At 45.4% G+C, this 22091-nt stretch overlaps 1 protein-coding gene and 1 non-coding gene across 2 annotated transcripts in view; both read right to left on the bottom strand.

The window, feature by feature from the left end:
* garnl3 (GTPase activating Rap/RanGAP domain like 3) overlaps positions 1–22091 on the bottom strand; it is a 526019-nt gene that overhangs the window by 126922 nt on the left and 377006 nt on the right. Inside the window, exons 11-13 of the mRNA XM_070863382.1 lie at positions 20116–20224; positions 13273–13318; positions 12219–12325 (exon numbers count right to left, since the gene is read on the bottom strand). Of these exons, the coding sequence (XP_070719483.1) occupies positions 12219–12325; positions 13273–13318; positions 20116–20224 (262 nt within the window). The remainder of the gene's footprint in view (positions 1–12218; positions 12326–13272; positions 13319–20115; positions 20225–22091) is intronic.
* On the bottom strand, positions 1366–1483 carry trnas-cga (transfer RNA serine (anticodon CGA)). The gene is made up of 2 exons: positions 1446–1483; positions 1366–1411 (listed from the first exon to the last, which is right to left on the bottom strand). It is a non-coding gene; the product is annotated as a tRNA-Ser (tRNA).

Below are 22091 nucleotides of genomic sequence, written 5' to 3'. Positions count from 1 at the left end.
AGAGGGAAAAAAATACTGGGCATTGACTTTAAATCCACTTGATAATGCTTTAGTACATCAATGCAACATGAGGAAATCACATGCAATTCAAGCGATTTAACTGATTGTATCTGCAAGCACTGTTGTACAAGAGTATGTTCCGCTCGACACAGCTGCACTACATGCTCGTGGTGGGGAGCTGTGTAACTGGGTGATCAAAGTGCCAGAACTGGCTGGTAATAATGGATCCTGCAGCAGGAAGGTTCTGCCCAATACTGAAATGGGTGCAAGTAGCTGGTTAGGTCACCTGGCTCGTATGGTTGTGCAGTTGATTTACTCTTGTAGGTGTATCTCGCATTGTTCTACAAGCACGCTTATTATCAAGTGCAACCCCTGGTGTTAGAAACATTTTGAATAAATACTCTCTGCGGACCACATTCATGCACACAGGTCCTTCTTGTAAAGGGACTGAAATAAACCAAGTGGAAGGGACTTCTCAAAATATCCAAGGCATTATATCTGTTCAGATCTGGGCATTTCTCAAATAACAGCCAAGCAGAAAGAAGTCTGCACGTTTATTCAGGTTACGGTGAATAGGTGTGCATCACTCAATATTTAAATATCAAGTTGTAGATATACTGAGTGCAATGTATTTGCTTCATGGGTTCTTTGCTTAAGAATTCATAGCAACACATTGCTATTAAGAACTAGTTGGTTTATTAGCAAAAGGTTTAACAATCACACTACACAGTACCAGTTCATCCACCAGGCTCACAACCACCTGCTTCATCGTGGACCCCCTGAACCCAACTGGCTGGGGTTTTATTGAGTCTTGTGAACATCACGTGACTGGCTAAGCCACTCCCACTCAACAGCTCTGCAACTATTTTGTTGTGAACAATTAAATGATTAAATCAAAAAGCGGGGGGGGGGCATTCCAAACACTTTCAAACAAGTGCCCCCTTTGTTTTTGAGGGCACTAAAAACACAAATTATACAAGTGCCCCCTGGCTAAAAGTGGGGGGGGGGGGGGCACTAAAACCGACAAACATAGACAAATTCAACTTTAAACAATAATGATCAAATTAAAATTTGGTTGCCGGGGGTGATGATGCACTCCAGTCCCTCCAGCGCCCACCTCTCACGAAAGGCCGCGAGCGTACCGGTGGACACCACTTGCTCCATCTCCAGGGACACCCTGGTTCGGAAGTAACCGCGGAAAAGAGGCAGGCAGTCGGGCTGAGCGACCCCCTCGACCGCCCGCTGCCTGGACCGGCTGATGGCCCCCTTGGCCGTGCCCAGGAGCAGTCCGACGAGGAGGCCCTCGGACCTACCCGCTCCCCTCCGTACAGAGTGCCCAAAGATCAGAAGTGTGGGGAAAGGTAATGTCAGAAGTGGGATTCCAACCCACACCCCGAGAAAGGGACCAGAATACACCAACCTTTGGTAAGGTAAGGATTACAGTCCTCGAGTCTGGCGCCTTCGACCACTCGGCCATCCTGACAATGGGCACTTCACAGGTGCATACATTACACTGAGGGAATAAACTATAAAATGAACTCCACCTTTTCCAATCAGTGGAAGTATTACTTAGTTATATTGGAAATTTTCCATCTATCTTTATCTCTGCATAGTAATATAATCTGATAACAGCACTTGTGGGTACTACAGTGTTGTCCATGAAACAGTGGGCTTCATCTAGCTTGTAAAGCTTAACGTTCTGTGGTTAGCCTTGTTCCTTTTAACCGGGCTTCACTTTATACAGGTCTGAAAAATAAACGAGCTGCCACTGAACTATGGCATGTACAATTCCAACACCACTACCCCCTTCTGAATCAATGATTATTGCAGACAGAAAACTAAACAATAGTCAGTGTCTGAAAAGCCAGCCTCCTACTTATGTACCAGTCACTGATAATAACAACGGCTTGGATTTATACAGCATCTTTACCGTAAAGAACATCTCAAGGTGCATCACAACTAGGTGTAAGGAAAAGGGACGAGATTCAGGAAGCTTTGTCAAACAGATAATAAAAAGAAAAGACTTGCATTTATACAGCGTCTTTCGTGACCACCAGATGTCTCAAAGCGCTTTACAGGCAATGATGTTTTTGGAGTGCAGTCACTGTTGTAATGTGGGAAATGTGGCAGCCAATTTGTGCACAGCAAGCTCCCACAAACAGCAATGTGATAATGACCAGATAATGTTTTGTTTTGTTGATTGATAAATATTGGCCACGTGATAGAGAATTCAAACAAGCAGTCTGTGAGAAAACACAGACTTCCCAGTCAGAGCTGTTACGTGAGTGGGAGCATGTCGCATTAAGTCATCAATCAACTTGACATTTCAGGACCTTTGGCAGCAAGCCAATTAAAGGTTAACAGTATATCAATTGAGCCAATAAGGTCAAAGAAGGCGAGTTCTTTTCTGTAAATTGAGCCAGGTATAAAAACAGCCATATTTTGCCATGTGTCTCAGAAAGACAAAGGACTGGCAATCAGCCAAAAGCTTGTCAGCTGCTGTTGGAATAAAAATACGTTAAACCTACAACCGGAGTTCGCATTTCATTGAAAATTAAGAGATCTAACAATTTTGGCGTCAGGAACAGGATCGCTGAGGGAAGAAACTGAATTTTGGACATCGGACCTACATACTGAGGTAAGGACTCCTCTTTATAAAGTCCTCGATCAATAGTCTAAATTCGCCTCTCCTTCTACACGATTCCGAAAGCCTCCAGTTTTGCGAACCCTCCCGCTGGTAGTCCGCACGAGCTCTCATAGATGTCTAAACTTCGGCGGTGTGTTAGTTAATTAATCACCGACCCACTGATCGGCTGGAAAGCCTATGACTCGAGATCCCAGTAAAGAAATCAGTATTATGTCTGCAGGCGATAAGAGCAAAGAATTGCCTACAACTGTTAAAAGTGGGCAGGCACTACCTGAGGTTTCGATAGATGAAATCCCCGAACAGTTGAAAGAATACATGGAGCAACAATTCAACTTATCTAAAACCTGTATTAAGATCGAACAAAAATACGGTACCTCCAAAGGACAATGGTCCTTGGACGAGATCAAAAGGGTCTGGGGAAAAACAACCCGTACGAAAAATAAAGAGCGAATCAAATGGTCCCTAACCTTTATGGGACAGATCCGACAGCGGAATGAAATTATAATGTGTTCCCAATATGATAGGGACCTGACCAGTACAAAGGATCAATTGCAAGCTGTTTGTGAACAGCTGCGACAGAAAAAGCTTGAACTTGAAAAGTCGGAGGCGGAAGTTAAAGATCTTAAAGGTGAAATTAAAGAATGGAAAAAATCATTAGGTCAAGAGACAGTAATAGGAAAAGGAAAATGTATCGGTCAATTCCCAGGGTACCCATGTTTAGATAAATTAAAAGCGCAAACCCGAGGACACGACCGAGGAATAGATACGATTCTGAATCCTCTGACGGAGGAGGATGAAGAATTAGGGGTGCGCTTTGCCCCTTTTAAAAAAGACGAGTTGTAGTCAGATCAGAAGAGACTGCGGATGAGGACGGAACCAAAACAACGAAGAAAAGGGTGTATGCAAAATATTTAGTTCATGATCCGGCAGACCCAGAGAAAATTGATAAATGGTCCAAGGAGTTGCCCATCCAAAGAAAGGGGGAGTGAAAGCGTGGGACCAATTGGACCACTTAAGAAATATATATCAACTTCATCCCTGGGACGGAGAAGCTTTGGGGCAGGATGAGCAAGAATTAAACGCAGGGTGGGAGGCGATTAAACACTGGCTGCAAGCCTTCAGTCCAGCTAAGACAGACTGGGGAAAAATTGCAGCCTGCCAACAGAAAGGAACAGAGGAGGTCCTGGAGTATGATGAGCGGTTTAGATGCACGTGGCTAGAACATTCGGGTATGAATAATACGGATGAGGAAATGGATGAACAAGTGTTTGGACCCCTGAAAGCAGCTTTCGTGGCAGGTCTAAAACCAGAACTGTCCAAAATGCTTAAGGTAAGGTAGTGTTACCGGACTGGGAAGGTAGAGGAACTACCTTTGCAGCTTTGGTGGATCGATGTAACCAATTAGATTGGGACATGGGAGCTAAAGTCCGAGCTGTACAGGCTGTGGGATGGAAATCCCAGGATTCCGATAAACAATTATTAGGAAAATTACCCGGAAAATGTCATTATTGTGGGAAAGAAGGTCACTGGGCCAAGACGTGCAGGGCAAAACAGCAAGGGCTGGGAAAAAAGGAGGCAGCCAGGGATACAATTCAGCCAACAAACCAGGCTTGTCACAAGATAACGACCTCATAGAGGCATTTAAGCGACTGACAATACAACAACAGAAGGAGTTACTTGGGATAGAGCCCGCCCTGGCCCCCCTTCTCGCACTAATACAACAGAGGGGAGATGGGCTATATATAACTGTGAGGGTGGGCGATAAGGATATGGACTGTTTTTTAGACACAGGAGCGGAATTAACATGCTTACCCCTACAATATGGAGACTCTTTGCCGTTGGATGGTAGGGCACGTACAGTCTATGGAGTTGGGGGCCATGAAAAGGAAATTAAAAGGCTAACACCGGCATTTATAGGGCTGGGTCCACATGAACTAACCACGCCGGTCTGGATACATCCAGTAGATCAACCCCTTTTGGGAATGGACGTTCTAATCCAAATAGATTCATCGTTGTATTTCGAGGATGGTTGGGTGACATGGTCAATTAGAACTTTAAAGAAAGAAGAATTGAAGGAACACCCGATATGGGCTAAAGATAAGAACAATTGTGGCCTACTCCAGATGGAGCCTGTGTCATTTACCGGGACCAAGCCTCCATGCACTAAACAGTATCCCATCAGTCCAACTGCCATCGCGGGAATCTTACCGGTTATTCAGCAATTGGAGAAACAAGGGGTGCTTATTAAAACGCATAGCTCTTCCAATAGCACCGTGTATCCGGTACAGAAATCTAATGAGACTTGGCGTTTGACTGTCGATTATAGGAAAGCTAACCAGTCTATTGATCAAAAATCTCCTTTGGTCGCAGATCCCTCCACCATTTTTAATGCCCTCAAACTGGAACATAAATATTTCTCGGTTATAGATATGGCCAACAGATTTTGGTCGGTGCCTCTGGCACCGGAGGTTCGACAGTGGTTTGCTTTCACTGTCCAAGGACAGCAGTATACTTGGACCCAGTTACCGCAGGGTTTCCACAACAGCCCTACGGTATTCCACATGGCTTTAGAAAGCAACTTGCAAGAATTACCTCCCCTGTCATCCACAGTCATCCAATATGTAGACAATATCCTGCTGGCTTCAAACACGGAAGAACAGCATGAACAAGATTTACGAGCTTTGCTGGACCACCTTTGGCTGAAAGGACATAAAGCCAGCATCGGCAAAGCACAAATATCCCGAGAAGAGGTTGTATACCTGGGACAAAAGATTTCACAAGGAAAGAGAGAATTGGATAGAACTGCAGCCATTCGGGCTACTAAAAAACCCACCACTATTCAGGAACTAAGGTCTTTTTTGGGATTGTGTAACTTTGACAGAAATTGGATTGCCTCCTTCACACAGCTTGCTCAGCCACTGAATGATATCTTAAAGGGGAAAACGTGCCTCTAAAGAAGCCATCACCCTCACTAAGGAACAGCAAGAGGCCTTCCTGAGTTTGAAAAAGGCCTTGTGTTCAGCACCGGCTCTGGGAATCCCCGACAGTGGTAAGCCATTTACCCTGTTTGTTCATGAGAAAGAAGGATATATGACCGCTATACTGACACAAGAACATGGGGATCGGCAAAGACCTATTGGCTATTATTCGGCAAAACTGGATGCGGTAGCCCTCGGATGGGGAAGTTGCCTAAGGGCCGTGGAAGCTACATGTCGAGCGGTAATGATCACTGCGGGTCTAGTCCTCGGCCAAAAGCTGATTGTCAAGTGTCCCCACACCTTACATGCTTTGCTGTCTATGAATAGAATGTCTCAGGTGACGGCAGCTAGATGGACCCGCTGGGCAGCAGTTTTGGAAGCTCCTAATCTCCATATCATCCGGGCCAGCCCGGTTAAACCCGCAACTATGCTCCCGATGTCAGAATCGAGGGAGCAAGAGGGGGGAGAATGTGAAGAGCATGACTGCGTGGAGATTTTAAAAGAAACAGAAGAAGCAGCCTTAGCAGCAGAGGAGCCTCTGTACAACCCAGACCTCATCCTGTTTACAGATGGTTCCTCCTTTGTTGACAATGGTACCAGAAAAGCAGGATGGGCAGTTTAAACCTTATATGAGGTAGCGGCAAAAGGATGTTTACCTTCAGGAACGTCAGCACAACAGGCCGAGTTACGGGCCCTGTCAGAAGCATGTCGAATAGCAGAAGGACAGACAGCTAATATCTACACAGATTCGCGTTATGCTTTTGGAGTCGCTCACGACTTTGGTCTGTTATGGCAGAAAAGAGGATTCCTCACTGCCTATCCGAAATGGAAAAGAAGTCCGAGACTTACTGGAGGCCATACAATTACCTCAGGAAGTGACCATCCTGAAGTGTAAGGCCCATACCAAGGAAAATACCATGGAAACACAGGGAAATGCCCTAGCCGACCAGGCAGCTAAAGATGACGCCTCACAGGGCGCTCCCCCAGAAGAACCAACACAGATGTGCAGATTAAAAGCACTCAGGACTCTGACACGAGACCTTCAAACAATGCAAGGTGAGTGCTCCAGAGAGGAAAAATGGACATGGATTGAGGCAGGCATTAAGCTATGCGAAGATGGTGTCTGGAGACAAAGAGTTACCGACAAGCCAGTCGCGCCACAAGCGCTTATGCCTTTTTTAGCCCAACAGATCCACTCGTGGGGACACTTGGTCTCACAACAGATGACGGCACGGTTCTAGAAAAGCTGGTGGGGTCAGGGAGTTAAAAAACATGCCCAACTGGTAGCAGACCACTGTGTGGTCTGCCAGAAAAATAATTCTGGACCCATCACGGTAATGCCCCAACTGAGGCCCCCTGCCCCTGTCGGACCATTCTAGCATCTGCAGGATGATTATATATCTCTTCCTTCATGCCAAGGATACACTAACATTCTTGTCATGGTCGACAGATTCTCTAGATGGGTAGAAGCTGTCCCAACTAAAAGAGCCACAGCCAATCACACTGCAAAGGTCTTGTGTAAGGATTACATTCCCCGATGGGGAGTCCCGAGTAGCATTGACTCAGATCAGGGAACACACTTCACAGGTGCTGACTGCCAAGAAGTCTGTAGGTTACTGAACATTACGTGGGATTTACACTGTCCTTATCACCCACAATCATCAGGACAAGTAGAACGAATGAATCGAACTCTGAAACAAATATCACCAAGAAGGAACACCATGGCCCCAGGCACTACCAATAGTGCTATGTAGCATTAGGGCAACCCCGAACAGAACTACAGGTCTAAGCCCATTTGAAATTATAACAGGAAGACCCATATCGCTGCCAGGAACTATCGATTTACGGAAAGCTGATGTTCACTTAATGAGTGACACTTTGTTATCATACTGTCAGGACCTAACCAATGCTATTCGTTCTGTTTCCCAACAGGTATCGGCAGCTTGGGGTAATCCACCCGAAGGAGGACACGACATCATCCCGGGAGTCTGGGTCTGTGTGAAAAAGTTACAGAAAGAATCTTTGGGTGCCAAGTGGGAGGGACCTTACCAAGTGTTATTGACCACCCAGGCAGCTGTTAAAGTCCAAGGAAAGAAAGCCTGGATCCACGCCTCACACGTTAAACGAGCACCTGTAACTGAAGCTGAAATCTGATAATGCAATTACTTTTTGCCAAAATGTATAAATTTACTGTATTACTGGCTGCAGGTATTCTAGGCATTTGCCTACTTCTTACTAGCCGACCCTCTGCACCAAAGGGAAATAGTAGAGTACCCAGGGAATTACACATAAATACCTTTTTATATATGTCATACATTTATGCCAAACAAGGTAACATTTCTAGTTGTTGGGTGTGTGCACATATTCCTATTCACTCAAAGGGAGGGATTCCCTTGAAGCCAGTTCCCTTGAATATCTCGGAAATGGCTGAGTGGATAATTAATCAAAACAAAACAGGCAATGCGTTTCAGGATACGGAAAACTGGACACGTAAATGGAAGTCAGCAGGTTACAATCTGACTACCTTTGAAGGGGGATACCAACCGTGCTACAATAATTCCAAACGGCCCCCATTTTTTGTTATCACTAATACAACGGGGATAGGAAGACCGAGGGAATCGATCTGTCTGATTAGAAACATCAAAGGAGGCCAAAATATGGGGTATAGTAACTGCTCCCGGAATTATAATATAATCAAGCCACGGAACCGTCCAAACTGGGCCGATGTGGGAGGTTTTAACGTAACGGGGATTCTGACTAAAACAGATGGAAAAGCCTGGACAGGCCCCGGAGTGTTGCTGACAAAGAAACAGCTAACATTCATTGCCTATAATGGCACCTATTGGGTGTGTGGCCACAAGGCCTACCCTTGGCTGCCCCAGAATTGGATGGGATCCTGCTATTTAGCCTATATTGTGCCATATATGTATCATATAAAGTCACTGTCAGAACATTTAAACCATCCTAAGAGAGCTATCACAGAAACAGAGAGGTTCTTTGCCATTCTGATCCCCAGGTATGGGACCGCCAGACTGGCAAGGGAATCCATTAACATGGCATCCGTTGTGGAACGGGTAGCCAATGATACTTCAGAGACACTAATTAAAATCAATGTAGAAATGGTAGCAATCCGCACAGTAGCCCTACAGAATAGACTGGCCCTTGACTACATCCTGGCTGAAAAGGGAGGCACTTGCGCCCTACTCGGAACTGAGTGTTGCACATATATCCCAGATAGCTCTGAAGAAATTACCCACTTAGCGGAGCATATCCAAAAGGAGGTAGAAAAACTTAAGCAACCCCCATCATTCACTTTGTGGAGCGGAGCCACTGAATGGCAAGGTTCAATAGGAACTTCATTGGTGGAAGGTTTAATTCTATTCGTTGTAATTATTTTACTTTTATATTGTTTGTTTATGTTGATTAAATGTTGTTGCAACCAGGCGGCTGTAGCTGCCGTCCCGCAGGTGAGACACCTTGCAGGTCCCAGCAGACCGTCTGTATGTGGCACAGGGGTATGTTATGCTTAAGGGAAGGTTGTTTACTGGTTGAATTAAGATATTGATTTGGATTAAATTGGAATAAGGTTAATTAACCTACTAAAACCAGACTTCCATTGTGGCCACGATGGAATTCGGGTTGGTGTAAATTTGTGTGGAAGCTACTAGTCCAGACATGTGGCGAAACACATCAACAAATTTTAAGAAGGAAACTCTTTTAACATGTATGAAATTATTTTGTAGAATGTTTAACCAGTGATACCTGATGTTTTATGATTTAGTTTGTGAAAGAATCAAAGGGGGGGATTGATAGAGAATTCAAACAAGCAGTCTGTGAGAAAACACAGACTTCCCAGTCAGAGCTGCTACGTGAGTGGGAGCATGTTGAATTAAGTCATCAATCAACTTGACATTTCAGGACTTTGGCAGCGAGCCAATTAAAGGTTAACAGTATATCAATTGAGCCAATAAGGTCAAAGAAGGCGAGTTCTTTTCTGTAAATTGAGCCAGGTATAAAAACAGCCATGTTTTGCCATGTGTCTCAGAAAGACAAAGGACTGGCAATCAGCCAAAAGCTTGTATGCTGCTGTTGGAATAAAATTACGTTAAACCTATAACCGGAGTTCGCATTTCATTGAAAATTAAGAGATCTAACACCAGGACACCGGGGATAACTCCTTTGTTCTTCTGAAAAGTAGTGTCATAGGATCTTTTATATCTACCTGAGAGAGCAGACGGGGCCTCGGTTTAACGTCTCATCCTCTGCCCTGTGTCCTAATGGGTACTCTAGTCATTTGAGCGGATGAGTCTGTTTGAACAGACACTGCAAGCAGGGGAAGATACATGGAGCTGGTTTCCTCTGGTCACTAAGGTGGACCCACCCTTACTCACATCAATGACCAGAGGAACCCATCCCTCACAGAGCTGTGTTTGTTAATCCATGTTACTTCTTTGCATATTTCATACTTTTTGAAGCGAGAAATATCCTTGAAGTAGTTTTCCTGCTTTGCATGATTTTAGCGCACAAACCCCTTTTAAATAAAGGTCGCGACTGCTGCCAACGAACTGAAAGTAATTGCGCATGTGAAGTTCCATTGTTTTTCTTTGCTTGTTGTCGGCGGACTTCCCAAAATGAGGAATAACATAAGAACATAAGAAATAGGAGCAGGAGCAGGCCATTTGGCCCCTTGAGCCTGCTCCGCCATTCATGGCTGATCTGATCATGGACTCAACTCCACTTCCCCGCCCGCTCCCCATAACCCTTTACTCCCTTATCGCTCAAAAATTTGTCTATCTCCGCCTTAAATATATTCGATGGCCCAGCCTCCACAGCTCTCTGGGGCAGAGAATTCCACAGATTTACAACCTTCTGAAAGAAGAAATTCCTCCTCTTCCCAGTTTTAAATGGGCAGCCCCTTATTCTGAGTCTATGTCCCCGAGTTTTAGTTTCCCCTACGAGTGGAAATATTCTCTCTGCAACCATTACGAAGCAGATTAAAAAAAAAATCTTGTTCACGTGTAGTTTAATTGATTAATGGTGTGAATTGTAGAATTTATTGAGGTATGAGCCACTTGTTTGTGCACTGAATTGTGGTTGGTCAGGGTTGATAGCTTTCAGATGGGAAATGTTTGGCCTCGGCACTGTTTTACCGACGAGGAATTGGGTTCGTTAATATTTAGTAAGTTACTGATCTGAGATTAGAAGCATTCAGAGATTCCGGTAACAGTCGTAGGTTCAGTACTTTGGGAATCTCCAACATTAATGAAAAACGGAAATGAAGAAGAATTTCTTCTCTCTGAGGGTTGTGAATCTTTGGAATTCTCTGCCCCAGAGAGCTGTGGAGGCTGGGTCATTGAATAAATTTAAGGCAGAGATCGACAGATTTTTGAAGGATAAGAGAGTCAAGGGTTATGGGGAATGGGCAGGGAAGCGGAACTGAGGCCAGGATCAGATCAGCCATGATCTTATTAAATGGCGGAGCAGGCTCGAGGGGCCAGGTGGCCTACTCCTGCTCCTATTTCTTATGTTCTTATGTGCTTCAACAATTCGCAGATCCTCCCTCTGTTGTGGTGAACAGGGAAGATTGGATAAGCTGGGGCTGTTTTCTTTGGAGGAGGCGGAGGGGAGATTTAATTGAGGTGCAAAAAATGATGAGGGGCTGAGATGGATAGGAAGGACCTATTTCCCTTAGCAGAGGCGTCAATAACCAGGGAGCATAGATTTAAAGTAGTTGGTAGAAGGATTAGAGGAGAGATGAGGGGGAAAAAATTCACCCAGAGGGTGGTGGGGGTCTGGAACTCAGTGCCTGAAAGGGTAGTTGAGGCAGAAACCCTCATGACATTTAAAAAGTACTTGGATGTGCACTTGAAGTGCCGTAACCTACAGGGCTACGGACCAAGAGCTGGAAAGTGGGATTAGGCTGGATAGCTCTTTTTCGACTGACACGGTCACGATGGGCTGAATGGCCGCCTTCTGTGTCGTAATTTTTCTATAATTCTATGAACGTAATTTTTAAAATTTGGGACCTGAAGTTATGCGCAGATTGCTTCTGCACAGCTTCCGGTAGCTTCCGGTTCGATGGCCGCCGTCAATCGGTTAAACAAAAGAAACCGTCAAAGATGAGCAGAAACATTCATTTGTCATTTCATTTGTAAGGTTTTCCTGGTGTTTCCTGGGAATTTTCACAGCAAGGGGTTAAGAGCAGTAAGTTGTGCACACTCATGCCAAGACCTCGTAAGCAGATATGCAATGAAGATTCGCGTTTGTGTAAGAGGCGCGAGTTCGGAGACAGGTTCATCGCTGGCGATGTCAAGTGTCTGCTGTAGCTCGTAACAGTGTGTGTGTATGAGATCAAGCCAGCTAGCTTGGCATGTACACCACTAACAAGCAGCACTGTCAAAACCCAGCGTGGTGACAATGCAAAAGGCCATCCTGCATCACTGCGCTGTTCTCATTTACCTTGGCTTTTTAAGGATTAAAATTAATCTGAATCTCGAACCATTCTTCCCCCGCCACCAACCCATCCCCAACCCAGCTCATTATCAATAGCACAGATTCGTCACACGTCACATAATTAGCAGCAGCAGACTTACATTTAACTAATACAAAGTCCCTGAACTCATGATGATCTGTAAACACTGGCGGAGAAGGTAGAGGAGGTCCAAACAGTGGGACACTTTCTTCGGAAAATATCTTAAGTCTGTTGAGAAAGCAAAATCATTAAATGTCTGTAGAAACAAATACAGGGTAAACCGAGCACATCAATGGAATTCGAGCTCGAATGCTTTGCATTTTTATCACGTTAAGTATTTCCCCTTTTTCCTCAAAAAAGGAAACTGATGCTTCTGACAGGCAGCTGCAACAGAAAATGAAGTCAAAGATCAGTGAGCTACGACACCGCTCATCATAGTAATAATTGCGTGTGCATTGACTCTGCTATCAACTCTGGTGGAATGGAAATAAGGGAGAGAAGCTTTTTTCGGAATGGGATGTGCACAAGCTTGTAAGGGAAATGGAAGTGGAATTGTCCACTGATGCGTGGGAACACGGGGCCGAAATAACAAGTATATCACATTTGACCATTGTATCAAATCTCATTCCAACGTTAGGGCAACCGATGCAAGATATTGTCAGGACTTCACTTTACTGGGGCTTGGGTTTCCTATCTGGATTATAATGCAGCTTCAAAGAGAAATGATTGGCACACTGGAGTTAAATGTGTAACAGGGCGATACCACTGTGTACAATAGGAGTCAGGGATTGGGCAGCTCTCAACATTGTTGCCCGTAATTTTGAGGCGTTCATAATTAGGTGACTGGACCTCCGAGGATGCCTGCTCCAAAGCCACTGTCTGTACCGCTTTTTATTGGGAGGACAGGGTCCAGACAATCAGGAGTGTGGCCTATTTTCGCCCTTCCCGAATTCTCCTCACAAGGAGATGCTTTACCTCGGCTCATTGCCTCGCTGCGTAACACAGCTGAGATCGCCAGTGGAGTGGGCTGCCTCATCCCATGTGCAGCTCCATTGCAGCTCCCCTCCCCAAATCCCAGCTTTACCGCTGTGTCCCTTGTTCCCTGTCCCCTTAAAATTAAACAAGACATAGACACAAAGAATGGCAGAGCTTTTGACTGTAAAATATTTACTTACCGGTAACTATCATTTTGTTTGTTGTATCGGACTAAGGCAAAAATATCTGTCACATAGGCTAAAGAAATAATCACTTTTTTCAATAATAATAAACAGCAGTGGTTGACGTATTGGTCTTACATACAGAGAGCTATATTAACAAAGAATCACAGACAATTGTTCAAAGATTATTTCAATTAAACTATTCATGGATTTCATTGGCTCGGATGTCATTGCTGATGCTATAAATTGGCTATATTACTAAAACTGACAAAGCATCCACACTAAATTCTCAATTCAAACTGTTTACTTCATGGAATGTTAGTGTTCGAATGAGTTTAACTTTACAATCGTTTAATTTATTTAAAAAAAAGGCATTTTACAACACAATACTAAAAAGTTAATAAACACAGCAATGAAAATTCATTAAAAATACATAGAGCTATTTGTACTAAGTTCTGAATCTAATGGGGAAGAAGTCATTTAAGAGGTAATTTTGTTTAAAAATAGTACTAAAGTGCTACAGCAGCCCCGACAGGGATAGATGGCATGGTATGATTACATGGTGCATCAGTCCTTCCCCAATCACCCACAACCGGTGCAGAATGAATGTACCTGCTACACAAAGGAGCCCTTTACTGTCAGGGAGATTTACTAAACCTTTACTGTTGGTTTTCATTACTTTTTGCAACCCATTAATTTTATTGGGGTGTGAATTCAGGGTTATCTGGATAATCATCATCATCATCATAGGCAGTCCCTCGAAGCGAGGATTCCACGGCAAAAAGGAATGAGTTCACAGGTGTTCCAATGAAGGACCTGATATTCCAGATGCTGAACTACATCGTGAATGGTGGAAGATGCCTGTGCGTGGATTTTGTTAACGTGTGTGGTGGCCGTTGCACACACCAGCCACCACACGGGCTTCACGGAGCCAGGTCTTGGTCCAGTGGCAAGGATTAACCAAGACGACTGGAGACCAGCTGTACTGCACGGACCCAGTGCACACACATATCGCAGTGTGGGCTGGCCCGTGCTGCCCCTGGGCCCTCGCCTCTTCTGGGCCCCAGACTCACGCCTCTCCTGGGCCCCGGTCGCTTCTACAAACTCTTGCCGCTCCCTCGCCCCTGTGCCTGCCCGCACTGCAATCAGTGACCTGGCTTCGCAGCCGTCGCCCTCCTGCAGTGGTATGCCGCCTGGTGGTCTTGCAGGCCGGGACTGTGCCGGTTTCCAGGCCGAGACACCACACGCTGCTCCCTCTAATGCGGCCTTTCAATACCAAGCAGGAGGAGGAGTTTCTTCTGTTGCTTTCCCAACTTCACCTATAAGGCCCTTTCCTTAAGGAGTTGTATTTTGCAGCAACTTTAGGCTGCAGATAGTGATACCGTCCTCCTGCTGGGATAACCCTGAATTCACGCTCCACTAAGATGGTAGTTGTAAAAAGCAATGGAAAATCATCAGTAAAACTTTAGTAAATCGGCTGCATACAGTGGCACCACAATTCCCGGCCGGAGTGGAGATGATTCGGTGATTCCCCCGTCAGTCACGCCGAGGGACCGCATTGCTCTAAGTGACTGGGATTATTTTACGCACGTCATTTTTTTTTTGTGTGTAACTACCTTCCCCCACTTGCTGCATTTTACTGGAGAAATCAGCCTGCTTTTATCGGGAGAAGTCGCTATCGTTTCGGTCGTGGGTTCTGTTTGCTGCGGTTCGTCGAGACTCTTTTTAAATAGACTCTGTAAAAAGACTGGGGGAGAAATTTGGTTGGATAGCACCCCTACAGGGGCGCTAAAAGGGCTTGCAGCTACGAGCGCCGACATTCACGCCGCTCAGCAAATTCAGTGTGCCTGTACCGGCGGCGCTGAGGAGTATCGACCGGGAGCATATCGCCGGTGTGCAACGCCCCCGGTATCGACACGGCTGCAACATTTGGTTCGCGCTGCACCCGTAGCGCCCCCTAGTGACCCCGCCAGAGAAAGCTGGAGCGCAGAGCTGTCCCGGGGCACTAAGGGAAGGAATGACTACCTGAGGCAAGTGTGAGTGAGATATATTTTTGTTTGCGATTTAACTTTATTTGGGGGGAGTAATATATCGGGAATGTGTTTTGGTCCGATTTATTTTTTGCAGGGAGGCCTACCTTAGGGCACCACGGAGCCAGCTCTTTAGCGCGGGATATTCAGTTGCTCACCCGGCCTAGCGCCCTAAGAGAGGTTTGGAACGTTTCCCTTAACGCTCTGCTCCACTCCACTCTCAGGGCGCATAAACTGAATTTTGCTGTTCCCCCCGCTAAAAGTTTTCCGGTGCTAAGTTTAGTGACCGCCTGACATTAGCGCCTTAGGAACCCGCCAACAGAATTTCTCGCCCATGTTTGCTTTGCTGAGTAAGCGCTCAAGTCCTCCCATCAATGCCGTCTCCAACTCACTGGCTGACACTCTGGCAACTCCGATACTGCGCTCGGTACGCAGAGACAGGCAGCCACAGTTCAGAGTTAAGTTCATAAGAGCAGTTCACACCGGCACTCCAAACCTTTAACCATTTGCGCAAGCAGTGTGCAGTGTACCTCAGTGTTGGTTTGATGTAAAAGAAAAAGGATAAGAACCAAAAAAAGCCTCATGGAGAGATGAAAACATGGAATCACAGCAGAAGCAATGGCATGAAGATGTGGCAGGACATATTGCAGAAGAGGCCAGGGAAGACGAGAACATTCTTTGCAAGGCGAAGCTGATGCTCTGGTGAGGCAGTGGAGCAAGTTTCATAAAACAGCAAGTTCCTCAGCTACAGCAGGAGGACACCCAAGGCAGAAGAAAATAGTCAGCAGCACAGGAGTTAAGTCAAGGGTCCAGATACTGTGCTCGACACACAGAGAAACGGAGCCAGGGTTCAGGTAACCATGAAACACTGATAAAATAAGTCATGTGAATGATCACAAATGCTTTAGGCAAAAACCATTACCGTTCAAACAGACATAAATATATCTTATAATATATTCGGAGCAAACACCAATCCCTCAATCCCATAATAAGGAAAAATAGAGAATCTGCTCAGTGAAGAGCACATGATTAAGGCAGGGGGTGGAGGGTACACACTGAGTAGAGTGATGCCTTTTATTTATCTATTTTCGGGCCTGTGATGGGGTTGTTAGGGGGCTCACCTGTTTTCATCCCGTATATACTAACTTTCTAGGATGAGGTAGATTGATTAAAAGGGTGGGGTTAATCAAAGAAAAGATTTGATAGGATCATCAGTCACAGACTTACTGAGCAATCACACGCTGACCAATTAGACACCCCTGGAAATGCTGCATAATATCAGGTTTTGCTAGAATTTATGAGCCATGAAACATGCAATAAATGTTAAAATGGTTCAATCAATGTTTGTATACTTTACATTGAAAGTCATGAAATGGATTCATTTCCTATTCATGAATTGGTGTTTTTGTTGAGACGGGGAAATCTGGGTGCTTTATGTACACAATCTATCCCTCCCCCCCACCCCTCTGCATTAGAGAAAGTCACCGAGCTGACAGAACGCATACTCTGCTGAGCCGAGGCAACTTAACGAGGTTACCTTAGTGACACTCTGCGTAATGGATTCCCAGCCTACTCCTGCCATCATTTTTAAAAATTCATTCGTGGGATGTGGGTGTCGCTGGCCAAGTCCGCCATTTATCGCCCATCCCATAATTGCTCTTGAGAAGATGGTGGTGAGCCACCTTCTTGAACTGCTGCAGTCCATATGGTGAAGGTGCTCCCACAGTGCTGTTGGGGAGGGAGTTCCAGGATTTTGACCCAGTGATGATGAAGGAACTGTCAGGACTGTGTGTGACTTGGAGGGGAAGGTGGAGGTAGGTGGTGTTCCCATGAGCCTGCTGCCCTCATTCCTCTAGGTGGTAGAGGTCACAGGTTTGGAAGGTGCTATAGAGGAATAACAGGTCATGTCACAAAAAGGCCCATTTGGTGTGCTTCAAGGTGTGTTAAACTGCACGCACTGTTGTGTGTGTGTGTAGTCCCAATCCCATCCCAAATTTAAAATGTCCCATTTGTCTATCCCAGCCATTATTCTCAGCATGGTTCCCAGGACCTTCAAAAACCTTGAAAGCACATCCTAGAACAATTTTACCACAACTGGACAATACTATCTGAGTGACTGGACACTGGTACTGCACAACTTGCCTTTTTTAATTACAATAGTATCAGGCCAAACAGATATCCCAGTTATCCAGTGAGGTAAGAGTCTGAGGGATATGAAATTGGACCAGAACAGGAACATTTTCTGCCAAGATGCAACACAAACGGAAGCCACAGATGTACAACCCTCTGGGAGAAGAAATTCTTTCTCAACTCGGTTTTAAATTGGCTCCTCCGTATTTTGAGGCTGTGCCCTCTAGTTCTAGACTCCCCTACCAGTGGAAACAACATCTCTGCCTCTATCTTGTCTATCCCTTTCATGATTTTAAATGTTTCTATAAGATCACCCCTCATCTTTTTGAACTCCAAAGAGTAAAGACCCAGTCTACTCAATCTATCATCATAAGGTAACCCCCTCATTTCTGCCAAGATGCAACACAAACGGAAGCCACAGATGTACAACCCTCTGGGAGAAGAAATTCTTTCTCAACTCGGTTTTAAATTGGCTCCTCCGTATTTTGAGGCTGTGCCCTCTAGTTCTAGACTCCCCTACCAGTGGAAACAACATCTCTGCCTCTATCTTGTCTATCCCTTTCATGATTTTAAATGTTTCTATAAGATCACCCCTCATCTTTTTGAACTCCAAAGAGTAAAGACCCAGTCTACTCAATCTATCATCATAAGGTAACCCCCTCATTTCTGCCAAGATGCAACACAAACGGAAGCCACAGATGTACAACCCTCTGGGAGAAGAAATTCTTTCTCAACTCGGTTTTAAATTGGCTCCTCCGTATTTTGAGGCTGTGCCCTCTAGTTCTAGACTCCCCTACCAGTGGAAACAACATCTCTGCCTCTATCTTGTCTATCCCTTTCATGATTTTAAATGTTTCTATAAGATCACCCCTCATCTTTCTGAACTCCAAAGAGTAAAGACCCAGTCTACTCAATCTATCATCATAAGGTAACCCCCTCATTTCTGGAATCAGCCTAGTGAATCGTCTCTGTACCCCTTCCAAAGCTAGTATATCCTTCCTTAAGTAAGGTGACCAAAACTGCACGCAGTACTCCAGGTGCGGCCTCACCAATACCCTGTACAGTTACAGCAAGAACCTCCCTGCTTTTGTACTCCATCCCTCTCGCAATGAAGACCAACATTCCATTTGCCTTCCTGATTACCTGCTGCACCTGCAAACTAACCTTTTGTGATTCATGCACAAGGACCCCCAGGTCCCTCTGCACCTCAGCATGTTGTAATTTCTCCCCATTCAAATAATATTCCCTTTTACTGTTTTTTTTCCCCCAAGGTGGATGACCTCACACTTTCCGACATTGTATTCCATCTGCCAAACCTTAGCCCATTCGCTTAACCTATCCAAATCTCCTTGCAGCCTCTCTGAGTCCTCTACACAACTCGCTTTCCCACTAATCTTAGTGTCATCTGCAAATTTTGTTGCACTACACTCTGTCCCCTCTTCTAAGTCATCTATGTATATTGTAAACAGTTGTGGTCCCAGCACTGATCCCTGTGGCACACCACTAACCACTGATTTCCAACCGGAAAAGGACCCATTTATCCCGACTCTCTGCTTTCTGTTCGCCAGCCAATTCTCTATCCATGTTAATACATTTCCACTGACTCCGTGTACCTTTATCTTCTGCAGTAACCTTTTGTGTGGCACCTTATCGAATGCCTTTTGGAAATCTAAATACACCACATCCATCGGTACACCTCTATCCACCATGCTCGTTATATCCTCAAAGAATTCCAGTATTTAGTTAAACATGATTTCCCTTTCATGAATCCATGCTGCGTCTGCTTGATTGCACTATTCCTATCTAGATGTCCCGCTATTTCTTCCTTAATGATAGTTTCAAGCATTTTCCCCACTACAGATGTTAAACTAACCGGCCTATAGTTACCTGCCTTTTGCCTGCCCCCTTTTTTAAACAGAGGCGTTACATTAGCTGCTTTCCAATCCGCTGGTACCTCCCCAGAGTCCAGAGAATTTTGGTAGATTATAATGAATGCATCTGCTATAACTTCCACCATCTCTTTTAATACCCTGGGATGCATTTCATCAGGACCAGGGGACTTGTCTACCTTCAGTCCCATTAGCCTGTCCCCCTAGTGATAGTGATTGTCTCAAGGTCCTCCCTTCCCACATTCCTGTGGCCTGCAAATTTTGGCATTGTTTTTGTGTCTTTCACTGTGAAGACGGAAGCAAAATAACAAGAGGATAAGGGGTTATGGGGAGCGGGCGGGTAAGTGGAGCTGAGTCCACGACCAGATCAGCCATGATCTTATTGAATGGCGGAGCAGGCTCGAGGGGCTAGATGGCCTACTCCTGTTCCTAATTCTTATGTTCTTATGTACATGGTGATTACAAAAACAAGAATATAAGAAAATAAGAAATAGGAACAGGAGTAGGCCAAAGGACCCCTCGAGCCTGCTCTGCCATTCAATAAGGCTGATCTGATCATGGGCTCAGCTCCACTTCCCCGCCCGCTCCCCATAACCCCTTATCCTCTTGTCATTTAAGAAACTGTCTATTTCTGTCTTAAATGTATTCAATGTCCCAGCTACCACAGCTCTCTGAGGCAGTGAATTCCACAGATCTACAACCCTGAGAGAAGAAATTTCTCCTCAACAATCTGCAATAGGCACAGGTCTTCAGACCAAAGGCTTTCAAGTCTAGTCTAGTAACTGTACTGTCAGCACAAGGGAAGAGGATACGTGTGAAGTGGGAACGAATCATAGATGGTTTGAAGGATGGCGATGACTCCTCTCCTTCTTGGAATACGATGGTCACAATGTCATTCCCAATATGTCGCTTTCTTTCCACCTGGAAAGCAAAGGTCAGAATAGATGTCACTCTATATACATCTTAGCGCGGCTCAGTACTGAAAGCCCCTCTGTTCCACAAAGCTCGATTTGTCTGTTGTACCCGTTTTGCCCAATGAAAAACACTAGAAACATTTGAGTGCTCTCCCGATTTACTTGCAGAGAAAAAGGTTTGGAACTTCTGGCCATATTTGCATCCAACTTCTTTCTCGGATTCGAACTGACACACCACTGAGCTGGTGAGTTAATATTCAGTCGGCTCTGTAGACATCTGGACGTGAATCATGGATGAAGCTTGTCATTATTCTGAGCTCCCAGAGTGCTGCAAGTTTATTTTTAACCTTTCGCGGACTGCAGCAACGATCCTGCCCCCGTGTAAAAGAGCACAAATGCAAATTATGCTTTTCTTTCTGAACATGACTTAAGTTGATACAGTTTGTGATTTCCATCCACTGTGTTCTATCCAGGCCCCGATAATTCCCACAGTGGATTGAGCTTGGGGGAGTGAATGGCCTCCCCCTGTTTGTGGAGTCCCTGCTCGGGCCAGAGTTAAAATTACAGTCGGATCACAATGATGTCATCAGGCCGCAACATGCGTATGTTAAGAAGGACCCCTGTTGGCTCCAGGCGGGTGTCCTTTGCTGCCTGCTCAGGGGAGCAGGTTAACATTGCAGATGTTGCGATCGTGGCGGCTTTCAGACAGAAACGGGCCAGGCCAATTGTAACCCTTCTCGTTCAGCTGAAACCTACCCACCTGCCAGGTTTCTGCTGAGCGAGTTAGATTAAAATCGCCTCCCCTATGTATTAGTGACCTAAAAAAAATTAGAGCAGATTTATGCCAGATCCACTGAAAACTGTGGTGTCCTAGTAGCTCACACTGGGGTGCAGATCCAAGGGAACTAACACCCCTCCAGTACCTCATTCACCCCTGACTTGATGGTGGCTGTCAGGAGGTTCCTCGATCGTAGACCTCACAGTCTGTTCCTGTCCTCATCTCGTGTATAGACACACATGTTCCGGCCAGCTTCACCGGACAAAAGTGAGGAATGGGGAGCCTGGCTATGTTTGCCCCCTTCCCTTGTCCAGGCATTGCCAAGGCTGACTGTAGCAGCCTGCCATGGATGAGAGCAGCTACCTCAGTGCAGACCAGGAACCAGCCTTGTCTATACAGCTTAGAACCCACATAACACGAGCCAATAGGAAACCATATTAAGGGTGTTGGGAATCAATATACGTGTGAATCTTAATAGTTGTGAGACCTTTCTTTGGGCTGAACTGATTTTATTGCTCTGATCTTCAGAAAAATATACAGTTGTCCATTTCACCGAATACCAATTATAAGGAATAGGAGCAAGGGTTGGCCATTCGGCCCTTTGAGCCTGCTTCGCCATTCAATAAGATCATGTCTACCTCAACTCCACCTTCCTGCACTAATATGGCTCCCAACACATGACCAAACACCAGCACTGGCTTTCTGTGGCTCCACGGCCTGGGTCTACCAGTATGCCTGGGAAAGAACGTGCGAACGTACAGGCAGAGCCGACATTTTACAATGAAAGAGCAAGCCCTAGAGGTGAACTCAATGCATCAAACCCGTGTCCGAACACACTATCGAGATTAAAGTGTTTTATTGGTGCAGGAACCTGTGGTCCTCTGCCAAACCATCTTCCCACCAAATCTCTTTTTTGGCTTTCAAGCTGGGCATAAAACCAACTGCCCAAACTTCCCTTTGCAAGTTGACTTCTGATCATGGACCTCGTGCTGGGGTAGTATAAAGCTGCAGTTATTCACTCGGACTGCTCAGTGCAGTGCGAGCCAACAGGGTCGACTGTCCTATTGCAAGTGAGACGCCTTCAGATGAGACAGAA

This window comes from Pristiophorus japonicus, chromosome 20 (assembly GCF_044704955.1).
Source record: "Pristiophorus japonicus isolate sPriJap1 chromosome 20, sPriJap1.hap1, whole genome shotgun sequence".
NCBI lineage: Eukaryota > Metazoa > Chordata > Chondrichthyes > Pristiophoridae > Pristiophorus > Pristiophorus japonicus.
Note: the sequence above shows the minus strand (reverse complement) of the source record. Positions and strands in the feature narration are given on the sequence as shown.